The sequence below is a fragment of the Mobula birostris genome, chromosome 16 (genome assembly GCF_030028105.1).
Source record: "Mobula birostris isolate sMobBir1 chromosome 16, sMobBir1.hap1, whole genome shotgun sequence".
In the NCBI taxonomy this organism is placed as follows: Eukaryota; Metazoa; Chordata; class Chondrichthyes; order Myliobatiformes; family Myliobatidae; genus Mobula; species Mobula birostris.
Genome location: NC_092385.1, coordinates 52,864,325 through 52,891,255, shown reverse-complemented (window position 1 = coordinate 52,891,255; position 26,931 = coordinate 52,864,325). Strand labels below are relative to the sequence as shown.

Here is a 26,931-nt window from a genome sequence, read left to right as displayed (position 1 = left end):
CCCATTTGCGTTTAGTTTTCCCTTTGCGTCCTGTAAGCCCACGTGATGTCAGAATCTGAGAATGTCCTGACCCACCTAAAATGCTCCAAGGAGCCCCTCCCCGTGAAAGGGAACATTTTTCGAATGAAAGCTAAAGGCTCTCCAAAACAAAACCAGGGTTCAGCAAATAACCATTACAGCTACATTGTGAAGTCTTCACCAGAAGTCTGCTTGAACTCAGTCGTGCTAGTTGCTCACCTGTGTTCACGATAATTACGTGCCAATAGAGGTTTCTTCCTGGTGTTTGTTTCCAATTGGCACAATGGTGCGAACTTGGAATGAAGTGGAAACAGAAAACATTGGAAATATTCAGCAGGTCTGTGGAAAAGTAATGGGAGATAACATTTGGTGTCTGACACCCTTCGTCATGTGAAATATTAACTCTGTTTCTCTTTCCGTAGATGCTGCCTGACCTACAGAGTGTTTCCTGCTTTATCTGTGTTTATTTCAGGTTCCTGGGATCTGTGGCATTTTTGATTTTTGTGAAAGAACAGGACTCTCTTTCAGTTTCAAACAGTGTGCTGGAGGAACTCAGCAGGCCATGCAGCATCCATGGACGGGAATAAACATTAGATGTTTCAGGCCAAGACCCTTCATCTTGGCCCAAAACGTCAGCTGTTTATTCACATCTAGATGCTGCCTGACCTGCTGAGCTCCACCAGCACATTGCATGCATCACTCTAGAATTCCATCATCTTGTGTCTCTTGCAGTGTGCAACCTGGGCCATTTCTCAAGAAGTACATACAGTATATACCTCTTCAATCTGTCCAAAGCCACACTGAAGTAACACATTACATTTTCCTGGTAACCTGCTTTCTTCCAGGTTTGGGAAAGCATTCAGAGCACTGAGGAGAACAAGTGTAGGTCCCCTACAGACAGAAACAGGTGAACTGATTATGGGGAACAAGGACATGGTAGACCAATTGAATAATTACTTTGGTTCTGTCTTCACTAAGGAGGACATAAATAATCTTCCAGAAATAGTAGGGGACAGAGGGTCCAGTGAGATGGAGGAACTGAGGGAAAAACATGTTGGTAGGGAAGTGGTGTTAGGTAAATTGAAGGAATTAAAGGCAGATAAATCCCCAGGGCCAGATGGTCTGCATCCCAGAGTGCTTAAGGAAGTAGCCCAAGAAATAGTGGATGCATTATTGATAATTTTTCAAAACTCTTCCTGAGGATTGGAGGGTGGCTAATGTAGCCCCACTTTTTAAAAAAGGAGGGAGAGAGAAACCAGGGAATTATAGACCAGTTAGCCTAACATTGGTGGTGGGGAAACTGCTAGAGTCAGTTATCAAAGATATGATAACAGCACATTTGGAAAGCGGTGAAATCATCGGACAAAGTCAGCATGGATTTGTGAATGGAAAATCATGTCTGACGAATCTCATAGAATTTTTTGAGGATGTAACTAGTAGAGTGGATAGGGGAGAACCAGTGGATGTGGTATATTTGGATTTTCAAAAGGCTTTTGACAAGGTCCCACACAGGAGATTAGTGTGCCAACTTAAAGCACACGGTATTGGGGGTAAGGTATTGATGTGGATAGAGAATTGGTTGACAGACAGGAAGCAAAGAGTGGGAATAAACGGGACCTTTTCAGAATGGCAGTCGGTGACTAGTGGGGTACCGCAAGGCTCAGTGCTGGGACCCCATTTGTTTACAATATATATTAATGACTTGGATGAGGGAATTAAATGCAGCATCTCCAAGTTTGCAGATGACACGAAGCTGGGCGGCAGTGTTAGCTGTGAGGAGGATGCTAAGAGGATGCAGGGTGACTTGGATAGGTTGGGTGAGTGGGCAAATTCATGGCAGATGCAATGTATTGTGGATAAATGTGAAGTTATCCACTTTGGTGGCAAAAACAGGAAAACAGATTATTATCTGAAAGGTGGCCGATTAGGAAAAGGGGAGGTGCAACGTGACCTGGGTGTCATTATACGCCAGTCATTGAAAGTGGGCATGCAGGTACAGCAGGCGGTGAAAAAGGCGAATGGTATGCTGGCATTTATAGTGAGAGGATTCGAGTACAGGAGCAGGGAGGTACTACTGCAGTTGTACAAGGCCTTGGTGAGACCACACCTGGAGTATTGTGTGCAGTTTTGGTCCCCTAATCTGAGGAAAGACATCCTTGCCATAGAGGGAGTACAAAGAAGGTTCACCAGATTGATTCCTGGAATGGCAGGACTTTCATATGATGAAAGACTGGATGAACTAGGCTTATACTCGTTGGAATTTAGAAGATTGAGGGGGGATCTGTTTGAAACGTATAAAATCCTAAAGGGATTGGACAGGCTAGATGCAGGAAGATTGTTCCCGATGTTGGGGAAGTCCAGAACGAGGGGTCACAGTTTGAGGATAAAGGGGAAGCCTTTTAGGACTGAGATTAGGAAAAACTTCTTCACACAGAGAGTGGTGAATCTGTGGAATTCTCTGCCGCAGAAAACAGTTGAGGCCAGTTCATTGGCTATATTTAAGAGGGAGTTAGATATGGCCCTTGTGGCTGAAGGGATCAGGGGGTATGGAGGGAAGGCTGGTACAGGGTTCTGAGTTGGATGATCAGCCATGATCATACTGAATGGCAGTGCAGGCTCAAAGGGCTGAATGGCCTACTCCTGCACCTATTTTCTATGTTTCTATGTAAAACTTGTCGTTCTGTAGGCCCCCGTGATTGCAGGATATCCCAATGTGCTCGACAACCAATTAAACACTTCAGAAGTGTAACCACTTCTCATGTAAGATGAGGAGCAGCTGCTCTGCTCACGGTAAGATTCCAGCATTTATACTGCAGCTGTGCCTCCACTATTAGTGTTGATGATGAAAGGGTAAAATTGATCACGAATCTGTGGGAACCCTCTGCTCTCCTTTGGAAGCAGGTGAATGACATTTTCCACCACAGTTGAGTTTCTGTAATGTTACACCTGTGCTAGACTAATCTGTGGAGCTTTGAATGCGTGAGCATGAATTCTGATACCTCTCTTGTTTGGTACAGCTGCGGGAATGATCTCTCAAAGCTTGCATCCTGATCTTGAATAGCTTTCCTTCAATGTATACACTCAATCCCCACTTTGTTAGGAATAGGATTGGAATGCGGTGTGTTCATCTGCTGTGGTAGCCCATACACTTTAAGGTTCTGAGCAACACACACCAAATACTGGAGGAACTCAGCAGATCAGGCAGCGTCTATGGAAATGAACAAACAGTCAATGTTTCAGGCCCAGACCTTTCTTCAAGACTGGAAAAGAAAGGGGAAGACATGAGAATAAAAAGGTGGGGAGGAGTGGGGAGGGGATGGAGAACTAGCCAGAAGGTGATAGGTGAAACCAGGTGGCTGGAAAAGATAAAGCACCGGAGAAGAAGTAATCTGATAAGAGAGTGGATCATAAGAGGAAGGGAAGGAGGATGGGGACTGGGGGAAGCTGATGTACAGGTGAAGAGAAAAGATAAGAGGTCAGAGTGGGGATTATAAGAAGAGGAAAGTGGGAGGGAAAAAAATTACTGGAAGAAGAGTTAGATGTTCATGCCATCAGGTTGGAAGCTACCTGGAGGGAGTAGGAGGTGTTGCTCCTCCACCCTGAGGGTGGCCTCAGTGCTGCAAAAGATAAGCCATGGACTGAAACACCGGAGAGGGAATGGGGATAGGAATTAAAATGGAGGAGTAGCGGTGACCAACAAAGTTATCCTCCAATTCAAGATTCAATGTGTTGTGCATTCAGAGATGCTGTTCTGCACACCACTGTTGTAATGTGTGATTATCTGAATTACTGTTGACTTCCTGTTAGCTTGAACAAGTCTGACAATCCTCCCCTGACCTCTCATGAACAAGAAACTTTTGCCCACAGAACTGCCATTCACTGGATGTTACTTTGTTCTTCACACCATTCCCTGTAAACTCTAGAGACTCGTGAGCATGAAAAAATCCCAGGAGATCGACAGTTTCTGAGACACTCAAACCACTGTCTGGCACCAACTATCATTCCACGGTCAAAGTCACTCAGATGTCATTTTATCCCCATTCTGATGTTTGGTCTGCACAATAACTGAACCTCTTGACCATATCTGTATGCTTTTATGCATTGAGATACTGCCACATGTTTGGCTGATTAGATATTTTCATTAATAAACAGATATACAGGAGTACTTAATAAAGTGATGTAAGTGCAGAGAGACAACACACATCAAAGTTGCTGGTGAACGCAGCAGGCCAGGCAGCATCTCTAGGAAGAGGTACAGTCGACGTTTCAGGCCGAGACTCTTCGTCAGGACTAACTGAAGGAAGAGTGAGTAAGAGATTTGAAAGTGGGAGGGGGAGGGGGAGATCCAAAATGATAGGAGAAGACAGGAGGGGGAGGGATGGAGCCAAGAGCTGGACAGGTGATAGGCAAAAGGGATACAAGAGGATCATGGGACAGGAGGCCCAGGGAGAAGGAAAAGGCGGGGGGGGGAAGCCCAGAGGATGGGCAAGGGGTATAGTGAGGGACAGAGGGAGAAAAAGGAGAGTGAGAGAAAGAATGTGTGTATATAAATAACGGATGGGGTACGAGGGGGAGGTGGGGCATTAGCGGAAGTTAGAGAAGTCAATGTTCATGCCATCAGGTTGGAGGCTACCCAGACAGAATATAAGGAGTTGTTCCTCCAACCTGAATGTGGCTTCATCTTTACAGTAGAGGAGGCCGTGGATAGACATGTCAGAATGGGAATGGGATGTGGAATTAAAATGTGTGGCCACTGGGAGATCCTGCTTTCTCTGGCGGACAGAGCGTAGGTGTTCAGCAAAACGATCTCCCAGTCTGCGTCGGGTCTCGCCAATGTATAGAAGGCCACATCGGGAGCACCAGACGCAGTATACCACACCAGCCGACTCACAAGTGAAGTGTCGCCTCACCTGGAAGGACTGTCTGGGGCCCTGAATGGTGGTAAGGGAGGAAGTGTAAGGGTTTGTGTAGCACTTGTTCCACTTACAAGGATAAGTGCCAGGAGGGAGATCGGTGGGGAAGGATGGGGGGGACGAATGGACAAGGGAGTCGCGTAGGGAGCGATCCCTGCGGAAAGCAGGTGGGGGGGAGGGAAAGATGTGCTTAGTGGTGGGATCCCTTCGGAGAATAATATGTTGGACCCAGAGGCTGGTGGGGTGGTAGGTGAGGACCAGGGGAACCCTATTCCTAGTGGGGTGGCGAGAGGATGGAGTGAGAGCAGATGTGTGTAATGAGGGAGATGCGTTTGAGAGTAGAGTTGATGGTGGAGGAAGGGAAGCCCCTTTCTTTAAAAAAGGAGGACATCTCCCTCGTCCTGGAATGAAAAGCCTCATCCTGAGAGCAGATGCGACAGAGACGGAAGAATTGCGAGAAGGGGATGGCATTTTTGCAAGAGACAGGGTGAGAAGAGGAATAGTCCATATAGCTGTGAGAGTCAATAGGCTTATAGTAGACATCAGTAGATAAGCTGTCTCCAGAGATAGAGACAGAAAGATCTAGAAAGGGGAGGGAGGTGTCGGAAATGGACCAAGTGAACTTGAGGGCAGGGTGAAAGTTGGATCAAAGTTAGTAAAATCAACGAGCTCAGCGTGTGTGCAGGAAGCAGTGCCAATGCAGTCGTCGATGTAGCGAAGGAAAAGTGGGGGACAGATACCAGAATAGGTTTGGAACATGGATTGTTCTACAAAGCCAACAAAAAGGCATGCATAGCTCGGACCCATGCGGGTGCCCATAGCTACACCTTTAGTTTGGAGGAAGTGGGAGAAGCCAAAGGAGAAATTATTAAGAGTAAGGACTAATTCTGCTAGACGGAGCAGTGTGGTGGTAGAGGGGAACTGATTGAGTCTGAAGTCCAAAAAGAAACGGAGAGCTTTGAGACCTTCCTCTTGGGGGATGGAAGTATATAGGGACTGGACATCCACGGTGAAAATAAAGTGGTGGGGGCAAGGGAACTTAAAATCATCGAAAAGTTTAAGAGCATGAGAAGTGTCACGAACATGGGTAGGAAGGGATTGAACAAGCGGGGATAAATGCTGAGAGAAATGTCTTGGAAGAAATTGAAGATGAAGAGACTTCAGATGCTGGAATCTGGGGTAACACAAAAAACACTGGAGGAACTCAATGGGTCAGGCTGCGAGGGAAATTGGCATTTCGGGTTGAAGCCCTTCATCTGGGCTCTTCATCAGTTAAAATCTTTATTTCAACTGTCTATAGATGCCAACTGAGCAGGAAGCCCAAGAAATTGACGATTCCTTCCAATCTGTGCAGAAGTAATTCCACAGCCAATGTTGTAAATAACATTTGTCAATAATACTGATCAACTTTCTTTGGAGATATTTTGGGAAGCTTATTCCACAAGCATATATTAAAAAAAGAAGAGAGTAGTTTCTGTAAACGTTGCCCCTGTTAGGGCTGAAATTGTGGAACTTATAGTGGGAGATAGGGGAACAGCAGAAAGAGAGTTATGAGGGGTGTTGACTTTATAGAGGTGTATCAAGTCATGAGGGATATTGACCTGGTAAGGTGTAGAACAATCTTATACTCTTCCAGAAGACTATAAGATTCACAAATATTTTGCATCTGTTTTTGTTCATGGGGGTAGGCAGTAGAAACATCCCCAGTAAAAGTAAAACATCAGGGATCCAAAGGGAGGGAGGAACGTAAAACAAACATTGCCTGCAGAGAAAAGTACAAGGCAAAGATATGGGAATAATGATTAAAATCACTGGGTCTGCATCTTAATATAGTTGGCTACAAAGCTGAGGGATGCAATGTTTGTGGCCTTCAAAGTTTCTTAGCTCCCGGCAAGGTTGCAGCCAACCATTATGAACTAGTCAGTAAAATATGACAAAGGCAACATTCCAATGGAAGAAAGGAAGAAGGCAGAAAACAGGAAGCTATGAATCTAACATCTGTCATTGCTTAGGTGCTGGAATTCATTGTTAAGGAAGAAACAACAACATATTTAGAAAATCATAATACGATCAAGCTGAGACAATGGGATCTGGAGCTGCAAACACCAATACATACTCTGTACCCCAGTGTATACCAATGCAAAGTCTCACCTACACCATACAATTAACAGATGCTGGTATCGTGCACGATGGTTAGGGAGGGAATTCTGATGTTCATTGTGAAAAGGACATTGTGCTGAAAATCAATCATAGCTGACTGGGAGTGTGATGGAACAAAACTACCCAAAAAATCACTGAAAATCAGTAATCTGGATATTAGCACATTCTTGCTTTTTTTGGAAGGTTATTATGCACAAATTGCTTGCTACATTCACCAATATTATGACTCTGAGTAGACATAATTGTAAAGTGTTTTGTTTAAGGTTCAAAGTTCAAAGTAAATTTATTATCAAAGTACATGTTTTGCACCATATACAACCATAAGATTCAATTTCTTATGGGCATACTCAACAAATCCAAAATAGGATAATAACCATAATAGAATCAATGAAAGATCATAACAACTGGGCGTTCAACCAGCATAGAAAAGACAACAAACTGTGCAAATACAAAAAGAAATAAATAATAATAGTAATAAATAAATAAGTAATGAATATTGAGAACATGAGATGAAGAGTCCTTGAAAGTGAATCCATAGATTGTTGGAACATTTCAGTGATAGAGCAAGTGAAGTTGAAGGAAGTTATCCTCTTCAGTTCAAGAGCCTGATGGTTAAGGGGTAATAACTGTTCCTGAACTTGGTAGTGTGAGTCCTGAGGCTCCTGTACCTTCTTCATGATGGCAGCAGCGAGAAGAGGACACGACCTGGGTGGTGGGGGTCCTTGATGATGAATGCTGCTTTCCTGTAACAACGGTCCATGTAGGTGTGCTCAATGGTGTAGGATCTTCAGTTCAAGGTCATTGGTGTTTCCATACCAGGTTGTGATGTAGGCAGTCAATATACTTTCCACCACACATCTATAGAATTTGGTCAAAATTTTAGATGTCATGCCAAATCTTCGCAAGCTCCTAAGGAAGTAGAGACACTGTCGTGCTTTCGTCCTAAGTGCACTTACGTGCTGTATGTACCAGAGTAATTGAAGCCTCCTTGAAGCAGGTGGGTACCGCAGACCGCCAAAGTGAGAGGTTAAATATCTCAGGGAACACTCCATCCGGTTGATCATCACAGGTTTTTAGTACTTGGCCAGGTACCCCATCTGGGCCAGAAGCTTTTTGAGGGTTCACCCTCCTGAAGGATGGTCACATGTCAGCCTCAGAGACTGAAATCATAGGATCACTGGGGACAGTGGGAGTTTGTTTCGATTCCTCCATGTTTTGATGGTCAAAGTGAGCATTGAAGGCATTGAGCTCATCTGGAATGAGGCCCTGTTGTTGCCTATGTTGCTTGATTTAACTTTATAAGAGATGAGAGCAATCAAGCCCTGCCACAACTGTCCAGCTTCCTTTATTGATTCAAGTTTAGTCTGGAATTGCTACTTCACCCATGAAATGGCTTTCTGGCAATCGTACCTGCACCTCTTGTAACTTTCTTAGTTGCTGGACTTGAATGCCTCTGATCTGGCCCTCAGCAGATTGAGGATATCATGGTTCATCCAGGGCTTCTGCTTGGGGAAGACTCTGAATGATTTTGTGGGGACACACTCTTCTACAACTGTTTTTATAAAGTCCGTGACAACTGTGTCTTCATTTAGATCCACAGATGAGTTCTTGAACAAGGCCCTATCAACCAGTTTGAAGCAATCCCCTAGCCACTGCTCAGACACCTGCAACTAGCTCCTTGTTGTCCCAGTCCTGGAGCCTTGGTCTTTAGCCTCTGCCTGTATGGAGGTAGAAGAAGGACAGCCAAGTGATCAGATTTCCCGAAATATGGTCTGGGAGTGGAACAGCATGGCAAAATTTTGCCAAATGTGTGAAAAGCACTACTTGAAATACCAGGCCAGTGGCTCTAGCACTATCCATGTCACATGCCACAATGATAGAACCGCTGAGAGGGCCAATGGCTCTAGCAACATCCATGTCACATGACACAATGACAGAACGGCTGAGAGGGCCAATGGCTCTAGCAACATCCATGTCACATGACACAGTGACAGAACTGCTGAGCGGGCCAATGGCTCTAGCAACATCCATGTCACATGACACAGTGACAGAACTGCTGAGCGGGCCAATGGGTCTAGCAACATCCATGTCACATGACACAGTGACAGAACGGCTGAGAGGGCCAATGGCTCTAGCAACATCCATGTCACATGACACAGTGACAGAACTGCTGAGCGGGCCAATGGGTCTAGCAACATCCATGTCACATGACACAGTGACAGAACCACTGAGAGGGCCAATGAATTTAGCAACATCCATGTCACATGACACAGTGATAGAACCGCTGAGCGGGCCAATGGCTCTAGCAATATCCGTGTCACATGACACAGTGACAGAACGGCTGAGCGGGCCATTGGCTCTAGCAATATCCGTGTCACATGACACAGTGACAGAACGGCTGAGCGGGCCATTGGCTCTAGCAATATCCGTGTCACATGACACAGTGACAGAACGGCTGAGCGGGCCAATGGCTCTAGCAATATCCGTGTCACATGATTTTTCAGTTGGGGTCAAGTCAACTTCAGTTGATCTTCATGTGCACAAGTACAGTGAGGCACAGGAACAGGTACAACAGGAAAACATGATTACAGCAGCATGACTGACGTGCAGATTCACACAACAACATACTGAGCATAAATGATACAATACAGAGAAGAAAAAAAAGTGTGCGAAAAAGAACACAATCAGAGCCAAGTCCATGATAGTGCACCAGGTAGCCTGTCATGTTCCATTGCTGAAGTAGGATTATGGTTGTGCAGGTCAGTTCAAGAACCTGACTGTTGTAGCAAAGGAGCTGTTCCTAAACCTGGTGGTATAGGGCTTCTGTGCCCAATGTATTTATTCGAGATGATGACCTTCTTGATGACTCCTCCAGTACTTTGTGTGTTCCGGTAAACAAATTTCAACAAATTTCTCCCCTTCCCTTCCGCTATTCCCCACTCTGGCATTTTACTTCTCCCCACCCTGCCTGCTACTTCCCCCAGGATTCTCTCCTCCTTCTCCTTCTCCTATGATCCACTCTCCTCCCCTATCACAGTCCTTCTTCTCTAGCCCTTGACCTTTCCCACCCACCTGACTTTACTATCACCTTCCGGCTATCCTCCTTCTTACCGCCACCACCCCCCCCCCCCCCGCCCTCACCATTTCATTCTGGCATCTTCTCCCTTCCTTCTCAGTCCTGAAGAAGTGTCTCGGCCTGAAACGTCAACCATCTGCTCATTTCCATAGATGCTGCCTGACCTGCTGTGTTCCTCCAGCATTTTGTGGGTGTTTCTTGAATCAGCGCCTCCTGTGGACGCTGTCAGTAAAAGGGAGGATCATGATGGACCAGACTATGTCCACTATTGGGGAGACTTCCACAAAAAACAATATATTGCTAACTAACTTAGTAAATTGGTTTATTATTGTCAGATATCCTGAAGTATCAGTTTGAGCATCTAAATTAGAGGGATGGTTTTGAAAATGTGTTGGGATCTGTTTTGATCCTCTCCAAGTGAGGGATACCAAATGGAGTTTATTGGTGGTGGCATTTGATGATAAAACTATTCTTTTTCTTTCTCATCTCAGCTTATAAAAATCTTTAAAGATCTTCAAATAAGCTGTTCTGTTAGTATTTGACCCAAAGGGCCAGCTGTCAGATAACATCTGTCATACAGCATTATTACTGTCTTACAAACATGCAATGAAACTGAATAATAGATTAAAGATTTGCATTAAAATACATTTTAAATGACAATACTTGACTCCTTTTGCAGGAAATTGTGCAGCACTATCTTTTTTTAAGTCTTAAAGCAAAATTCGATCTACTAATTAGCATTCATGGTTTATAACAAGCAGATTTGCGAAAACAAGCCAGATAAAACAAACAGTTCCAAAAGAAATGAATCAATTTTGTTGGTTTAAATAATCACTTCAATCAAGTCTAATTAAAATTTGATGAATGATATCCTTATCTCTGCTGAAACATCAAAGATAAAGGGTATAGAGTTGAAGAAGATTGCTTCAAATTATCCATTATGCAATAGTTCACAGTAAAGAGCACTTACAGCTCCCAGATTACATCCTCGAGAGATGTTGTGAAATTAATGAATGAAATATGAAGATGCCACTGGAGAAGGACAAGTGCCCTGAATTCTTGCTTTCAGACTCGGATTAGTTTTTTGTCATATACATCAAGGTGCAGTGAAATAACTTGCAATTGTGAAGTTCACATGGTAAACAATGTACATCAGCCATTACTGTCTTCTTTGGTGCAGCACCCTCTCACAGTGTATAAAAACTACAGTGAACTATTAGATCAGCAGGAAAGGTCTGTTGCTGCAGTCGACCATCACTGCAGGAGTTGTATCAGTCCAGGAGAAATGAGTAAACAGGAAAAATCATTGCGGACACTACCCACCCAAACTGGCTTTTACAAAAGCTCCCTTCTGGAAAGCGCTATGGGACTACTAAAACAAACACTTCATACCATCCTAAAAGGTTCTTCCCCCAGCAGTTAATCTGCTCAACCATTCTAGTTGGCCACCCCACTCCCCTCTATCTGTTACCTGCGTCACTGCACTGTAAACACTTTCAACCACTTGTTATAATGCTGTTTACACTGTAAATGCATGCTGGTATTGATTTATTTATGCATATTTTATTCCATACATGTGCTTTAATCTCTAACTTTACCTTTTATATAATTCTTTATTCCTTACAATTGTTGAACGTTGATGTTTTTGTGCTGCATGTCATACCCTGACCAATACATGTAAAAGTATGTGGCGAATAAAATTGACCCTTGATCCTTGGTAAAAACATGCAATCCTAAATCTGGGCCAGGGATTCCAAGAAGCTGGTGGAGATATTGCAATTCTTCAAGGATCTACATAGAACATAGAACAGTACAACACAGGAACTAGACCTGCAGCCCACAATGTTGTGAAATAATTAGATGCCCAACAAACCTAATCCATTCTGCCTACACCATCTCCCTATTCCTCCATTCTCTGCACTTCCTATCGAAGAGCCTCTCAAACGACTCAATCGTACCTGCCTTCACTACCACCCTTGGCAGCACATTCCAGGCTCCCGCCACTGCGCGGAACCCTGCGTATGTCCTTTCCCCTTTCCCACCTTAAATGTGTGCCCTCTAGTCTTGGATGTTTTTATCCTGGGAAAAAGATACCAGCTGTCTGCTCTTTCTATGCCTCTGATAATCTCTAAGCTTCTATTACGTCTCCTCCTCAACCCAAGTTTGTCCAACCTTTTGTTTTGGCTCATGGCTTCAATCCAGGCAACATCCTGGTAAGCCTCTTCTACATCCCCTCCAAAATCACCACATCCTTCTAATAAAGGGGTGATCAGAACTAAATGCAATACTCTGGATGTGGCCTAACTAGAGTTTCATAAAGCTGCGACAAGACATCTGAATTCAATGCCTAGACTAAAAAGGGTTTCTTTACTACCTTAGCAACCCATGCAGCCATTTTCAGGGTGCAGTGGATTTGGGCTCCAAAATTCCTTTATGCATTAAAATTGTTAAAGGTGCTGCTATTAACTGTGAACCTTCACATTCATTAATCTCTTTGAATCTCCGTTCACCTGGCAATCTCTTCCTTGGAACAGAATGTTTGTTGTGGTAATCGGATGTCTGGCATGTGAACAAAATTGTCTGCTCAATGTAGCAGACCGATTTTACCTAGGGCTTCAATATATATGATGCTCACTACCAACTTGTGAGAAGGCTGGGATGTGATTGGCTAATACTTTTGGGAATGCCTAGTCCAGGTGCGTGATATATAATATTTCCTATCTCTCACCTTGTTTCTCAGAGCTGATGTTAAATAAAAGGATCATCCCCCTGAGCTTCAGTGCCTCAAACTTGCATTCCATTATCCTGGACGAGGACAACCGAAGACTTTATGCAGCTGCAAAGGACTATCTCCTGACCTGTAACCTGGACAACATCTCAGAGAGAGTGAAGAAGGTAAAAAGTTGGTCCCACTATCATGAGGCTTGGCACGGTCTTGAGAAGACAGGCTCAGGAAAGATAGATAACTGAGGACAGTCCATGTGTGTGGGTGGGTGGGAAGGAGAGTTGGAAAAAGGACAGGGCTTGTTCTCTATTGTTTTGTTGCTTAATGCATTCTATGTTGCACTACTGAGCATTGTGGCCTGCCCCCAGAACACTCTTGGGTGTGCTGGTTGTTATAACAAATTATGCTTTTCACTGTAAATAAATAAATCTGAATAATTTTGTGGGTTGCTTCAAAAGACAGGAGTAACTAAGCAGATTTGAAGAATTAGTAGATAAACAACAACCACAATTCATTCTAGCAGAAAGAAACTAATGGGGTAGAGGAATAAAGTGACACAAAGATTATTAAAACAAATCAAATGGGCAAAATATGGAGGATCCCAACATCCCATGGTTCAAGAATAAGTTCATTGCTGAAATGTTGCCATGGAATGCTACTGAAGAATCAGGACTTCCTTTCAGGGTTGCTTTGGGATTGGTACTGAATGTACCATTTGCTGTGATAGTCGATGGAGAGTATTCTGCCCGGAGGTTGGTGGCCAGTGGTGTTGCACAGGCATCTGTTCTGGGAACCCTACTCTTTGTAAATGACTCGGATGAAAAAGTGAAGGGGTGCATTACTATGTTTGCAGATGACACAAAGGTCGGTGCGGTTGTGGATAGTATTGAAGGTTACCATAGGATACAGTGGGACATCAGTAAGATGCAAAGCTTGGCTGAGAAGTGGCAGATGGAGTTCATCTCTGAAAAGTATGAAGTGATTTGCTTTGGATGTTTGAAGACAAAGTACAAGGTTAATGGCAGGATTCTTAGTAGTGGGGAGGAACAGAAGGAATGCGGGGTCCAAGTTTATAGATTCCTCAAAGTTGCAGTGCAAATTGATAGGGTGGTTAAGGCATATGGAGTGTTGATCTTCATTAGTCAGGGAATTGAGTTCAAGAGCTGAAAGATGATGTTGTAGCTCTATAAAATGCTGGTTAGACCAAACTTGGAGTATTGATTTCAGTTCTGGCATCTGATTATAGGAAGGATGTTGAAACATATACAATTCTTAAGGGATTGGACAGGCTAGATGCATGAAGATTGTTCCCGATGTTGGGGAAGTCCAGAACAAGGGGTCACAGTTTGAGGATAAAGGTGACTCCTTTTAGGACCGAGATTAGGAAAAACTTCTTCACACAGAGAGTGGTGAATCTGTGGAATTCTCTGCCACAGGAAACAGTTGAGGCCAGTTCATTGGCTATATTTAAGAGGGAGTTAGATATGGTCCTTGTGGCTAAAAGGATCGGGGGTATGGAGAGAAGGCAGGTACAGGGTTCTGAGTTGGATGATCAGCCATGATCATACTGAATGGTGGTGCAGGCTCGAAGGGCCGAATGGCCTACTCGTCCACCTATTTTCTATGTTTCTATGTTTTTATGTGGGAGCTTTGGAGAAGGTGCAGAGGAGATTTACCAGGATGTTGCCTGGATTAGAGAGCATGTCTTATAAGGAAAGGTTGAGTGAGCTAGCACCTTTCTCTTAGGAGCGAAGGAGGGTGAGAAGTGACTTGATGGAAGTGTATAAGATGATAAGAGGCATAGATAGAGTGGATAGCCAGAGTTTTTTTCCCTTTGGCAAATATGTGGGGGCATAACTTTAAGGTGTTGTGAAGGAAAGTATAAGGGGAATGTCAGAGGTATTTTTTTTTAACACAGAGAGTGATAGGTGCATGGAATATGCTGCTAGAGGTGGTGATCAAGGCAGATACATCAGGGGAATTTAAGAGACTTTTAGGTAGGCACATGGATGATTGAAAAATGGGTGGTTATGGTGAAGGGATGGGTTAAATTGATCGTAGATTAGGTTAAAGGGTCAGCACAACAATTTGGCTGAAGGGTCTGCACTGTGCTATGTCATGTGTTTCACAGTCTGTCATGTTTTTCGGAAAGGGAGGGAGAATTGCTTTGGAGAGACAATTAACATGACTAACAAAATGCACGCAGATGACAGGCCTTTCCCAGAATTGTCTTGCAATGGAAATCTGATTTCATCTACAAGTAAGATGATTAATGAAAATTATCACCTTGCATGATGCAGCTGGTGAACTAACAAGAGTATGTGTCTGTCCAATCTGTATATACGCAGAACCGGTTAATCACTGAACAGGAAATAGAGCCAATCAAATCAGCCTTTGACACTTGGGGTTAAGGACACATATTTTGAAGATAGTTATTGCATGTCAGTGATGTGTTTGTTTTTGGAGACCATGGGGTCCATGAACACTGCAGAAAATACTACTGTGTTCTTTAGATTCCTTTCAAAGAAAGTCAATTTGCAAGATTGGACGAATGATTCATTAAGACGTGTGGAATGGGAGTCTCAGTGAATTTCTGAAGAGTGGGGTGTGTTACATATTCCTGTTGGGCAATTTCAGTGACAAACGTTGCATTCCTTGTGTGCTATTTACAGCTCCAAATGCTATTAATCTGTTTATTTCAATCAGTTTAATGTCTAACCAGAAAAAAGGGCCATAGAGGACTGTCATACCAGTGTGCTAAGTGCTCATAATTGAGTTTATTTACTGAATAACGTGTTCTATGTACAGTAGCAAATGAGCAGTCAGCAGTCACTTATCACAGCATAAGGCTCATAACACACAGGCTTTACAAGACAACTCCTCGGCCAAGGAATGGGTCAGATGCCTTTTGTTTTTGGATAAGGGATTATAATCAGCAGAACGATCAGGAAAAGAGACCAAGGAATTTAAAAAATCAGCTTTCCCCACAGGCAAATGGGAAAGTTGAATGGCAGGGGATGGGGTAAAAGTGGGTATGTTGAATGGGAATACTGTACATCCTTACACATTGCCAACCATAGAATATTATAATTGTTTGGACAAGTTAAACTTTTTATCTTACACCCTGTGGTCAGAAGGTGCATTACTATTATGACACTGATTTCAAGAGCCTATTGAAATAGATTTCTACTAAAATGTTGTAGGTTTTATGGGACAAATGTAATGTTTGCCACATGGAACAATGTATGCTTATAAATGTCTTGGCATGGATTATGTTTGTACAATCTGGGCGTGAATTTTTGGAAAAGATAGCAGTACACAGGGATGGGTGAAGTGGAGATTTAGAATAGCATGTCCAAAATGGATCTCAGTTGATGTTTCTGCACTGTTAGTGGAAGGAGAACTACTGTCAAGCAGTTTATTCCCATTGAACCTCCAGAACCTAATGGTATTAACATCGTTTTATGAATGTCACTTTGACAAGAAAAGTGGATAGTTGTTTTGTCAGCTGATCATTTATACCCGATCACTTGGTTGACATGACAATATTTTGCCAGCCACCTGACCAGCCCGATATAGTGGCTTCACTGGCAATTTATGTTGTATGCTTATATACTTCCATTATTTAACAAAACAAAACTCAAGGAACTCAGTGAATTGGGAAGCATCGGTGGAAGCAAAGGGATAGTCAACATTTTGGGTCAAAGTTCTGCATCGGGACTGAGATTGTAGAGGAGAGACATACAAACAGGTGCTGCTTGACCTGCTAAGATCCTCCAGCAGTTTGGCCTGCTTCAGATTGTAGCATCCAATCTACATTCCAGCCTTTTGTGTCTCTACTCTCATTCTATAGCTGCTTTTTCAGTGCTTGGGTGGGGATATAAAACCAGTTTATTTCTCTCCCATTCCACTACTGATCTTTTATTTGGTACCCCACTGCAGCAAAAATTATCAGCCCATGTTGACAACAATGTTTTTAATCTAGCATTCAGTTAACCCTTCAACTCTTTGTAGTAGAAGAAATTCACCTGACCAACTCAGCTCTCAATTGAAGAAGGGTCCTGGTGAAAGGTTTTGGTCCGACTACATATTCCTCTCCAAAGATGCCTACTGACCTGCTGTGTTCCTCCGGCATTTTCGTGTGTTGCTCAGCTCTCTATTCTACTGTTTTGAAGCTTTTAAGTAAGGCACAGAAGTGTTCGGATGAACATTAAACTGGAGGGAACAAACACTATTAGGTCAAACAGAGTTCAGCTTCCAAGATGAAAATGAGTGAAATTAGCAAGCAGTTCCGCTGAGACACTTTTGTCTTCCTGACTCATCGCGTAACCAAAGGAGACAGCGATTTGGTACAGGGTACAGATAACAGGCAAACGGTTGGTCCAGCACGTATACATGGGCCTTGTAACCACATGCAGATAGTTTAGTTTGAAGTGTAGCTTCAGGGATTGCAACTGAAGGTACATCCTAGGCTGGCAGTACTTGGATTCTGGAGCCCATTATATGTAATTTCAGTCAATTATAGACCTATTAACTTCCACTGGGAAAGGTCATTGACATTCAGTTGATTCCAATAGTACAGCTCTGTATCAGGTTAATGATTTCTATTAGTAAGTTGTTGGAAAATGCGCCTTAAGAAACAACACAACTGTTTTCATTTTTCAAGGAAATTCATTACTTGCATTTAATTTCCCAATCTGACCTTGGAGAGATAGTTTGAATGTTACTGGATGGTGAACCTACTCTGACATAACACATATAAAATGCTGGAGGAACTCAGCTGGTCAGGTGGCATTACGGAGAGGAATAAACAGTCGATGCTTTGGGCTGAGAATTTTCACCAGGATCCTGATGAAGGGTTTCAGCCCAAAACATTGTATGTTTATTCCTGTCCATAGATACTGCCTGACTTGTTGAGTTCCTCCACAATTTTCTGTGTGTTACTCTGGATTTGCAACATCTGTGGAATCTCTTGTGTTCATCCTTTGGACAGTATCTTATTTTTGCTCATCCACTAGTTGTTAACTGTGGCTCACTTCAGATTGTAGCGCATGCGCATGCTCAGTAACGTGTTACTACGACATAAAATGCCTCACCCCATAGGATAGGAGCTGTGTTATCGCAGAAGTTTCCAGATGGCTCCGAAAGACAAATAGCCTTTGCCTCAAGAACGCTAACTTCAGCTGAACACAACTACGCACAGCTTGACAGAGAGGCCCTAAGCCTCGTGTGGGGAGTCAAGAAATTTAGTCACTACCTGTATGGCCAAAAGTTTACTCTGTTGACTGACCATCAGCCGCTCATGTCAATCTTCAACCCAAGGAAAGGTGTTTCAGTGATGATAGCACAAAGGCTACAGCGATGGTCCCTTTTCTTAGCAGGTCACAGGGACGACAGTGAACACAAGGGGACAAAGGAACACGGCAACGCAGATGGTTTGTCACATTTACCACTGCCCACTTCCGAGGTAACTACGCAAATGGATTCAGCAGAGGTCTTTCACACAACAATAGTTGAACAATTACCAGTGACAAACAGCCTCATTGAAAGGGAAACATGCAATGACCCTACGTTGTCAAAAGTGTATGGCATCACGGTAAAGGGACGGCCAGCGCAGGGTAACACACTGTTTCCAGCCTTCTCAGCGAGGAAGGAGCAGTTGTCAGTGTGTTAGGGAACACTGATGTGTGGTTCATGAGTTGTGATTCCTCCCAAGCTACACACCAGAGTGCTGGAGGAACTGCACCAGGGACACCTGGGTACCGTGAAGATGAAAGGTCTTGCCCGTGCCTATGTGTGGTGGCCAGGAATCGATAAACAGATTGAGGACGTGACCAAGAACAGCTCTGGATGTCAAAAGATTCAGAACACATCACCACAAGCCCCTCTCCATCTGTGGGAGTGGCCCTCATCACCATGGCAACGAGTTCACATCGACTTTGCTGGACCATTCATGGACTCTATCTTTTTAATCACTGTCGATGCACATTCCAAATGGCCAGCGTTCATCAAGATGAAGTCAACCACATCAGAAAAGACCATTACAGTGCTGAGGACCATGTTCATCAGGAATGGCATACCAGAGCAAATCTGCACAGACAATGGACGACAATTTGTCTCTGAAGAATTCCAAAGTTTTGTGAAGAACAATGGAATCAAGCACTTTACATTGGCTCCTTACCATCTATCCATAAATGGCTTGGCAGAAAGATTTGTACAGACATTCAAGAAAGCCCTCAAGGCAAGGGACAGCGAAAATCGACTATTACAACACAAGATAGACAGCTTCCTCCTTGCCTACCATAATGCAGTGCATGCAACCACTAACCAGAGTCCAACGATGATGTTTCTGAACAGAAACCTGAGGTCCCGCATGGATCTTCTCAAATCAAATGTACAGTGTGATGTAGAGAACAGACAGTTCAAACACTTGAATGCTAAGTCAACACGGAGCTTCAGTGTGGGACAGTCAGTTCTTGCACGGGATTACAGGACTGAAAAGTGGCAGTGGGTGTAATTTCCGCCATAGACGGGCCACTGATGTGTAGAGTACAGATGGAAGAGAATGTATTGAGACGTCATGTGGATCAAATCCTGGATGCTCAGGTGAAAAACACAACAATGTCTTGCCCTGACTCCCCGGACACAGAAGCAAACACTCGTGCTGTGACCACGTCAGCCTCGCCCACAGATAAGCCTGTCATCAGTGCTGAGGACCCACCTGATGTACCTGGGGAGACTAATTCCCCAAATCAAACATTTCAGGACAGATGTTACCCAGAAAGGCAGAGAAGGCCCCCCAGAGACTTCAGTTATAATAATAATAATAATAATAATCATTACGTTACTTTGTTATATTTTCATATTATTAAGTTACTAATTAAACAGTTGGTGGGCGTTTGTATACTAAGGGGAAATATACAGTGTTTGTTTAACGTAGTGCCCCTAAAAAAAACAGTTGTTTCACTTTTAAAATAAAAGGGGAGGAGAGTACCATATAGCCTACTGTATAATATGGGACTATTTTATGTCGTAGTAACACGTTATTGAGCATGCGCTATTAGGCGCATATTGATCTGTATATATGTGTTCGGTTCGTGTTTCGTAAGTAAAAGCTCCTGTTAACTTAGCTCCAGTCTCTAGCGTTTTTATTAATGATATTGTTGTGTAAATGGACACGTACACAACAGGACTAGAATATAAAAACGGGGATGTAATGCTGAGGCTTTATAAGGCATTGGTCAGACCACATGAATTGAATTGATCTGACTTTATTTCTTACATCCATCTCTATCTAAATGTGCAATGTGCAATTTATAATAAATAGTATGTACAACAGGACAGTCAATATAACATAGAAATACAATTGTATCAGCATGAATTAATCAGGCTGATGGCCTGGTGGAAGAAGTTGTCCCAGAGACTGTTGGTCCTGGCTTTAATGCTGTGGTACTGTTTCCCGGATGGTAGCAGCTGGAACAGTTTGTGGTTGGGGTGACTCCGGTCCCCAATGATCTTCCGAATCAGAATCAGGTTTATTATCACCGGCATGTGACATTAAATTTGTTAACTTAGCAGCAGCAGTTCAATGCAATACATAATGTAGCAGAGAGAAAAAAAATAATAAATAAATCAATTACAATGTACATATATTGAATAGATTAAAAACGAGCAAAAACAAAGATACTATACATTAAAAAAAAATGAGGTAGTGTCCAAAGATTCAATGTCCATTTAGGAATCGGATGGCAGAGGGGAAGAAGCTGTTCCTGAATCGCTGAGTGTGTGCCTTCAGGCTTCTGTACCTCCTACCTGATGGAAACAGTGAGATAAATCCCCAGGGCCGGATGGTCTGCATCCTAGAGTGCTTAAGGAAGTAGCCCAAGAAATAGTGGATGCATTAGTGATAATTTTTCAAAACTCGTTAGATTCTGGACTAGTTCCTGAGGATTGGAGGGTGGCTAATGTAACCCCACTTTTTAAAAAAGGAGGGAGAGAGAAACCGGAGAATTATAGACCGGTTAGCCTAACGTCGGTGGTGGGGAAACTGCTGGAGTCAGTTACCAAAGATGTGATAACAGCACATTTGGAAAGCGGTGAAATCATCGGACAAAGTCAGCATGGATTTGTGAAAGGAAAATCATGTCTGACGAATCTCATAGAATTTTTTGAGGATGTAACTAGTAGAGTGGATAGGGGAGAAACAGTGGATGTGGTATATTTGGATTTTCAAAAGGCTTTTGACAAGGTCCCACACAGGAGATTAGTGTGCAAACTTAAAGCACACGGTATTGGGGGTAAGGTATTGATGTGGATGGAGAATTGGTTAGCAGACAGGAAGCAAAGAGTGGGAATGAACGGGACCTTTTCAGAATGGCAGGCGGTGACTAGTGGGGTACCGCAAGGCTCAGTGCTGGGACCCCAGTTGTTTACAATATAAATTAATGACTTGGGTGAGGGAATTAAATGCAGCATCTCCAAGTTTGCGGATGACACGAAGCTGGGTGGCAGTGTTAGCTGTGAGGAGGATGCTAAGAGGATGCAGAGTGACTTGGATAGGTTGGGTGAGTGGGCAAGTTCATGGCAGATGCAATTTAATGTGGATAAATGTGAAGTTATCCACTTTGGTGGCAAAAATAGGAAAACAGATTATTATCTGAAAGGTGGCCGATTAGGAAAAGGGGAGGTGCAACGAGACCTGGGTGTCATTATACACCAGACATTGAAAGTGGGCATGCAGGTACAGCAGGTGGTGAAAAAGGCGAATGGTATGCTGGCATTTATAGCAAGAGGATTCGAGTACAGGAGCAGGGAGGTACTACTGCAGTTGTACAAGGCCTTGGTGAGACCACACCTGGAGTATTGTGTGCAGTTTTGGCCCCCTAATCTGAGGAAAGACATCCTTGACATAGAGGGAGTACAAAGAAGGTTCACCAGATTGATTCCTGGGATGGCAGGACTTTCATATGAAGAAAGACTGGATGAACTGGGCTTGTACTCGTTGGAATTTAGAAGATTGAGGGGGGATCTGATTGAAATGTATAAAATCCTAAAGGGATTGGACAGGCTAGATGCAGGAAGATTGTTCCCGATGTTGGAGAAGTCCAGAACAAGGGATCACAGTTTGAGGATAAAGGGGAAGCCTTTTAGGACCGAGATTAGGAAAAACTTCTTCACACAGAGAGTGGTGAATCTGTGGAATTCTATGCCACAGGAAACAGTTGAGGCCAGTTCATTGGCTATATTTAAGAGGGAGTTAGATATGGCCCTTGTGGCTACGGGAATCAGGGGGTATGGAGGGAAGGCTGGGGCGGGGTTCTGAGTTGGATGATCAGCCATGATCATAATAAATGGCGGTGCAGGCTCGAAGGGCCGAATGGCCTACTCCTGCACCTATTTTCTATGTTTCTATGTTTCTATGAAAGGGCATGCCCTGGGTGCTGGAGGTCCTTAATAATGGAAGCTGTCTTTCTGAGACTCCGCTCCCTGAAGATGTCCTGGGTACTTTGTAGGCTAGTACCAAAGATGGAGCTGACCAGATTTACAACCTTCTGCAGCTTCTTTCAGTCCTGTGCAGTAGCCCCTCCATACCAGACAGTGATGCAGCCTGTCAGAATGCTCTCCATGGTGCAACTATAGAAGTTTTTGAGTGTATTTGTTGACATGCCAATTCTCTTCAAACTCCTAATAAAGTACAGCCGCTGCCTTGCCTTCTTTATAACTACTTCGATATGTTGGGACGAGGTTAGATCCTCAGAGATCTTGACACCCAGGAACTTGAAGCTGCTCACTCCCTCCACTTCTGATCCTTCTATGAGGATTGGTATGTGCTCCTTCATCTTACCCTTCCTGAAGTCCACAATCAGCTCTTTTGTCTTACTGACGTTGAGTACCAGGTTGTTGCTGCGGCACCACTCCACTAGTTGGCATATCTCACTCCTGTATGCCCTCTCATCACCACCTGAGATTCTACCAATAATGGTTGTATTGTCAGCAAACTTATAGATGGTATTCGAACTATGCCTAGCCACACAGACGTGTATACAGAGAGTAGAGCAGTGGGCTAAGCACACACCTCTGAGGTGCACCAGTGTTGATCGTCAGTGAGAATGTTATGTTATCACCAATCCGCACAGATTGTGGTCCTCCAGTTAGGAAGTTGAGGATCCAATTGGCGAGGGAGGTACAGAGGCCCAGGTTCTGCAACTTCTCAATCAGGATTGTGGGAATGGTGGTATTAAATGCTGAGCTATAGTCGATGAACAGCATCCTGATGTAGGTGTTTGTGTTGTCCAGGTGGTCTAAAGCCAAGTGGAGAGCCATTGAGATTGCGTCTGCCATTGATCTATTGTGGCGATAGGCCAATTGCAATGGGTCCAGGTCCTTGCTGAGGCAGGAGTTCAGTCTAGTCATGACCAAGCTCTCAAAGCATTTCATCACTGTCGATGTGAGTGCTACTGGGCGATAGTCATTAAGGCAGCCCACATTGTTCTTCTTAGGCACTGGTATAATTGTTGCCTTTTTGAAGCAAGTGGGAACTTCCACCCGTGGCAGTGAGAGTTTGAAAATGTCCTTTAATACTCCCGCTGGTTGGTTGGCACAAGTTTTCAGAGCCTGACCAGGTACTCCATTGGGACCCTCTGCCTTGCGAGGATTTACTCTCTTTGAAAACAGTCTAACATCGGCCTCTGAGACGGAGTTCACAGGGTCATCAGGTGCAGCAGGGATCTTCACAGCTGTAGTTGTGTTCTCCCTTTCAAAAAGGGCACAGAAGGCGTTGAGCTCATCTGGTAGTGACACGTCGCTGCCATTCATGCCATTGGGTTTTGCTTTGTAGGAAGTAATGTCTTGCAGACCCTGCCAGAGTTGCCGTGCATCTGATGTCGCCTCCAACCTCGTTTGAGATTGTCTCTTCACCGTTGAAATAGCCCTCCACAAATCATATCTGGTTTTCTGGTATAGGCCTGGGTCGCCAGATTTGAATGCCATTGATCTAGCCTTCAGCAGAAAGTCCTTAGGATTTGGGGCCCCACACCAAATTTCTTCAGCCATCTGAGGTGAAAGAGGTGCTGTTGTGCCTTTTTCACCACACAGCCGGTATGGACAGACCATGAGAGATCCTTGGTGATGTTTATGCTGAGGAACTTAAAGCTGTTCACCTTCTCCACCCCAGATCCATTGATGTCTATAGGGGTTAACCTATCTCCATTCCTCCTGTAGTCCACAACCAGCTCCTTTGTTTTTGCGACATTGAGGGAAAGGTTGTTTTCTTGACACCACTGTGTCTGGGTGATGACTTCTTCTCTGAAGGCTGCCTCATTATTATTTGAGATTAGGCCAATCAGTGTAGTGTCATCTACAAATTTGATCAGTGGATTGGAGTATTTAATTAGCATTTAGAGTATTGTGAGAAGTTTTGGGCCCCTATCAGGGAAGGGATGTGTTGGCATTGGAGATGGTCCAGCGAAGGTTCACAAGAATGAACCCTGAAACTCAAGGTTAATGTATGAAGAGTATTTGATGTCTTTAGGCCTCTACCCACTGGAATTTAGAAGAATAAGGGGGATCTCATTCAAACCTATCAAATATTGAAAGATCAAGATAGAATGGACATGCAGAGGATGTTTCCTACAGGAAACCATCTCAGAATACAAGAATGTCTATCTGGAACAGAGATGAGGAGGAACTTCTTTAGCCAGAAGGTGGTAAATCTGTGGAATTTATTGCCACAGATTGATGTGGAGGTTTAAAGCGGGGGTTGGTGGGTTTTTGATTAATAAGAGTGTCAAAAATTACAGGGAGAAGCAGGAGAATGGGGTTGAGGGGGATAATATATCAGCCATGGTTGAATGGTGGAGCAGACTCGATGAGCCAAGTGGCCTAACCGTATGTTGTTTGATTTGTTGAGTGCCTCCACTTTTTTGTGCATGTTTCTGAAACAAATGCTGTCTCCTCTACAACAGAGAAACCAAATGAACATTGGTTGCAGATTTACAAAGGACCTCCATTTATTTCACCAGAGTGTTCTGAACTTTGGACACCTGCCACTTTAATTTCTAACCCAGTTCTGCTCCAATCTCTCTGTCAGTGGCTTCCAACACCATTGTAGAGAAGCCCAGGATATGTTCAAGTGACTGTCTGCATCCTTAACAGAGAAACACTGCAACCTACAGTGTTCAATACTGAATTCCATGATTTCAATACCCAGCTTTTCATGTTTGAGTGAAAGCTGACCAGTTCTTCTGTAAGGCCATCCTCTGTAACATGTCTCCACTGATGTGGACTGACTGCTTGTCATTCCCAGCATCTTTTTTTCAGATTTCAAGTATTTGTTCTCTCCTGCATCTCACGGTTCCATCACCCTCTTCTCTTTCCCTGCTCCACACCAATACCCCATTCATATATCAACTATATAGATGTGAAGAGCATTGTATCACCTGGGCAACCTTGGTTAACCCCTTCACATAGGCATTCTCTTTCCTCTTTCTACTTCTCTGCAGCATAAAGACAATTTGTTTCTTCATCTTTGTCTTCCTGGCAATGGGTCTTTGAACGGAATTAATAATTCTGTTTGTTTCTCCGTGGATACTGCCCGAGTTGCCCTTCCTCTCTTTTCAGGTTTTCAATTTTGATTTGCAATTAAAATCCACTTAGTTGATTCATAGTCCATTTCCCTGAATGGTTGAAGTGGAACATCTGACGTATAGTGTAAACAGGGTTGTCTGACATGAGAAGGTAGTGATGTGGAGAATGAGATAGCAATGTTGGATTGTGGCTGTTGACATTATCAGTACACTGCTAGAATATGCACATAGAGTAAAATTTGAATAACAAATATTTCCTACCCAGTCGTTCCGGACATTCCATGTTCCAGCACCGTAACTATCTCCATTGATTTGATCTGATTAAATGTCTGAGGATCTTTTGGTTCCAGTTAGTGCAAGACAATAAAATAAATTCAGAGAAAATCAACACCTGCAGGTAGACTCAACGTGTTGCTGATATCTTGGTTGATGCCATAAGGTAGATAGGTGGTAGACAGAATTTGTGCTTCTTCTTGGGGTTTAGGGCAACAGTCCATGTGAGTGTTTGCCAGTAAAATGTCACTTGCATTGCCCAGGATCAAGTGCTGAAGGAGGCAGTGTCCAGAAGGAATGAAGTAAAATAAGCAGGAAAATCAGAGAGGGAGGGCATAGGAGTGTGGGGAATGTGAAACAGGAACTTTGAGAGGTGGTGTAAGATGGGCAAAGTAGGTTTAACTGCCTGTGTTTACCTCTCTGATTTGTCTTCATGGACTGAATGCTCATCCAATAATTATATTCTTTTATTTTTTGATTCTTTGATTATAGTGCTTTGATTCTGTGAGGTCTGTTTGGAGATTTCAGAGCATAGCTGAGAGCCACGCACATTGGTGTAATAGTTTCACTGGACCATTTTCTTCTAGGAAGGACACTAATCAAAGGCTACATAATGTCAGTGTTTTGAAACTGAATAAGTATTTTTCATCAGTTTTCACCATGGAGGACGCCAGCAGCATGCCAAAAATTTAAGAGTAAAGTGGCAGAAGTGAGTGTAGTCACCATCACTAAGGAGAAGGTGCTTGGGAAACTGAAAGGTCTGGAGGTAGATAAGTCTCCTGGGTTCTGAAAGAGGCAGCTGAAGACATTGTGGAAGCAACAGTGGTGATCTTTCAAGAATCACTAGAATCTGGAATGGTTTCAGAGGACTGGAAAATTATAAACTCCTTAGAAAGAGAGGGAGGCAAATGACACAAAATTATAGGCCAGTTAGCCTGACTTAAGTGGTTGGTAAGATGTCCAATATTAAAGATGTGGTTTTGGGGTACTTGAAAGGAATTGATAAACTAGGCTGAAGTCAGCATAGTTTCTTTAATCTTGCATGACAAAAATGTTGGAATTATTTGAGAAATAACATGCAAGATGCACAGAGGAGAGTCAATGGATGTTGTTTATTTGCATGTTCAGAAGGCCTGGCAAGGTGCTGCACATGAGGCTGCTGAGCAAGATAAGAGCCATGGT

At 43.5% G+C, this 26,931-nt stretch overlaps 1 protein-coding gene across 4 annotated transcripts in view; it reads left to right on the top strand.

Moving 5' to 3' along the window:
* Window positions 1–26,931, top strand: part of sema3h (sema domain, immunoglobulin domain (Ig), short basic domain, secreted, (semaphorin) 3H) — a 233,713-nt gene that overhangs the window by 91,832 nt on the left and 114,950 nt on the right. For all 4 annotated transcript variants that reach the window (XM_072280640.1, XM_072280642.1, XM_072280641.1 and 1 more), the window contains one exon: window positions 12,908–13,062. In XM_072280640.1, coding sequence (XP_072136741.1) covers window positions 12,908–13,062 — 155 coding nt within the window. The remainder of the gene's footprint in view (window positions 1–12,907; window positions 13,063–26,931) is intronic.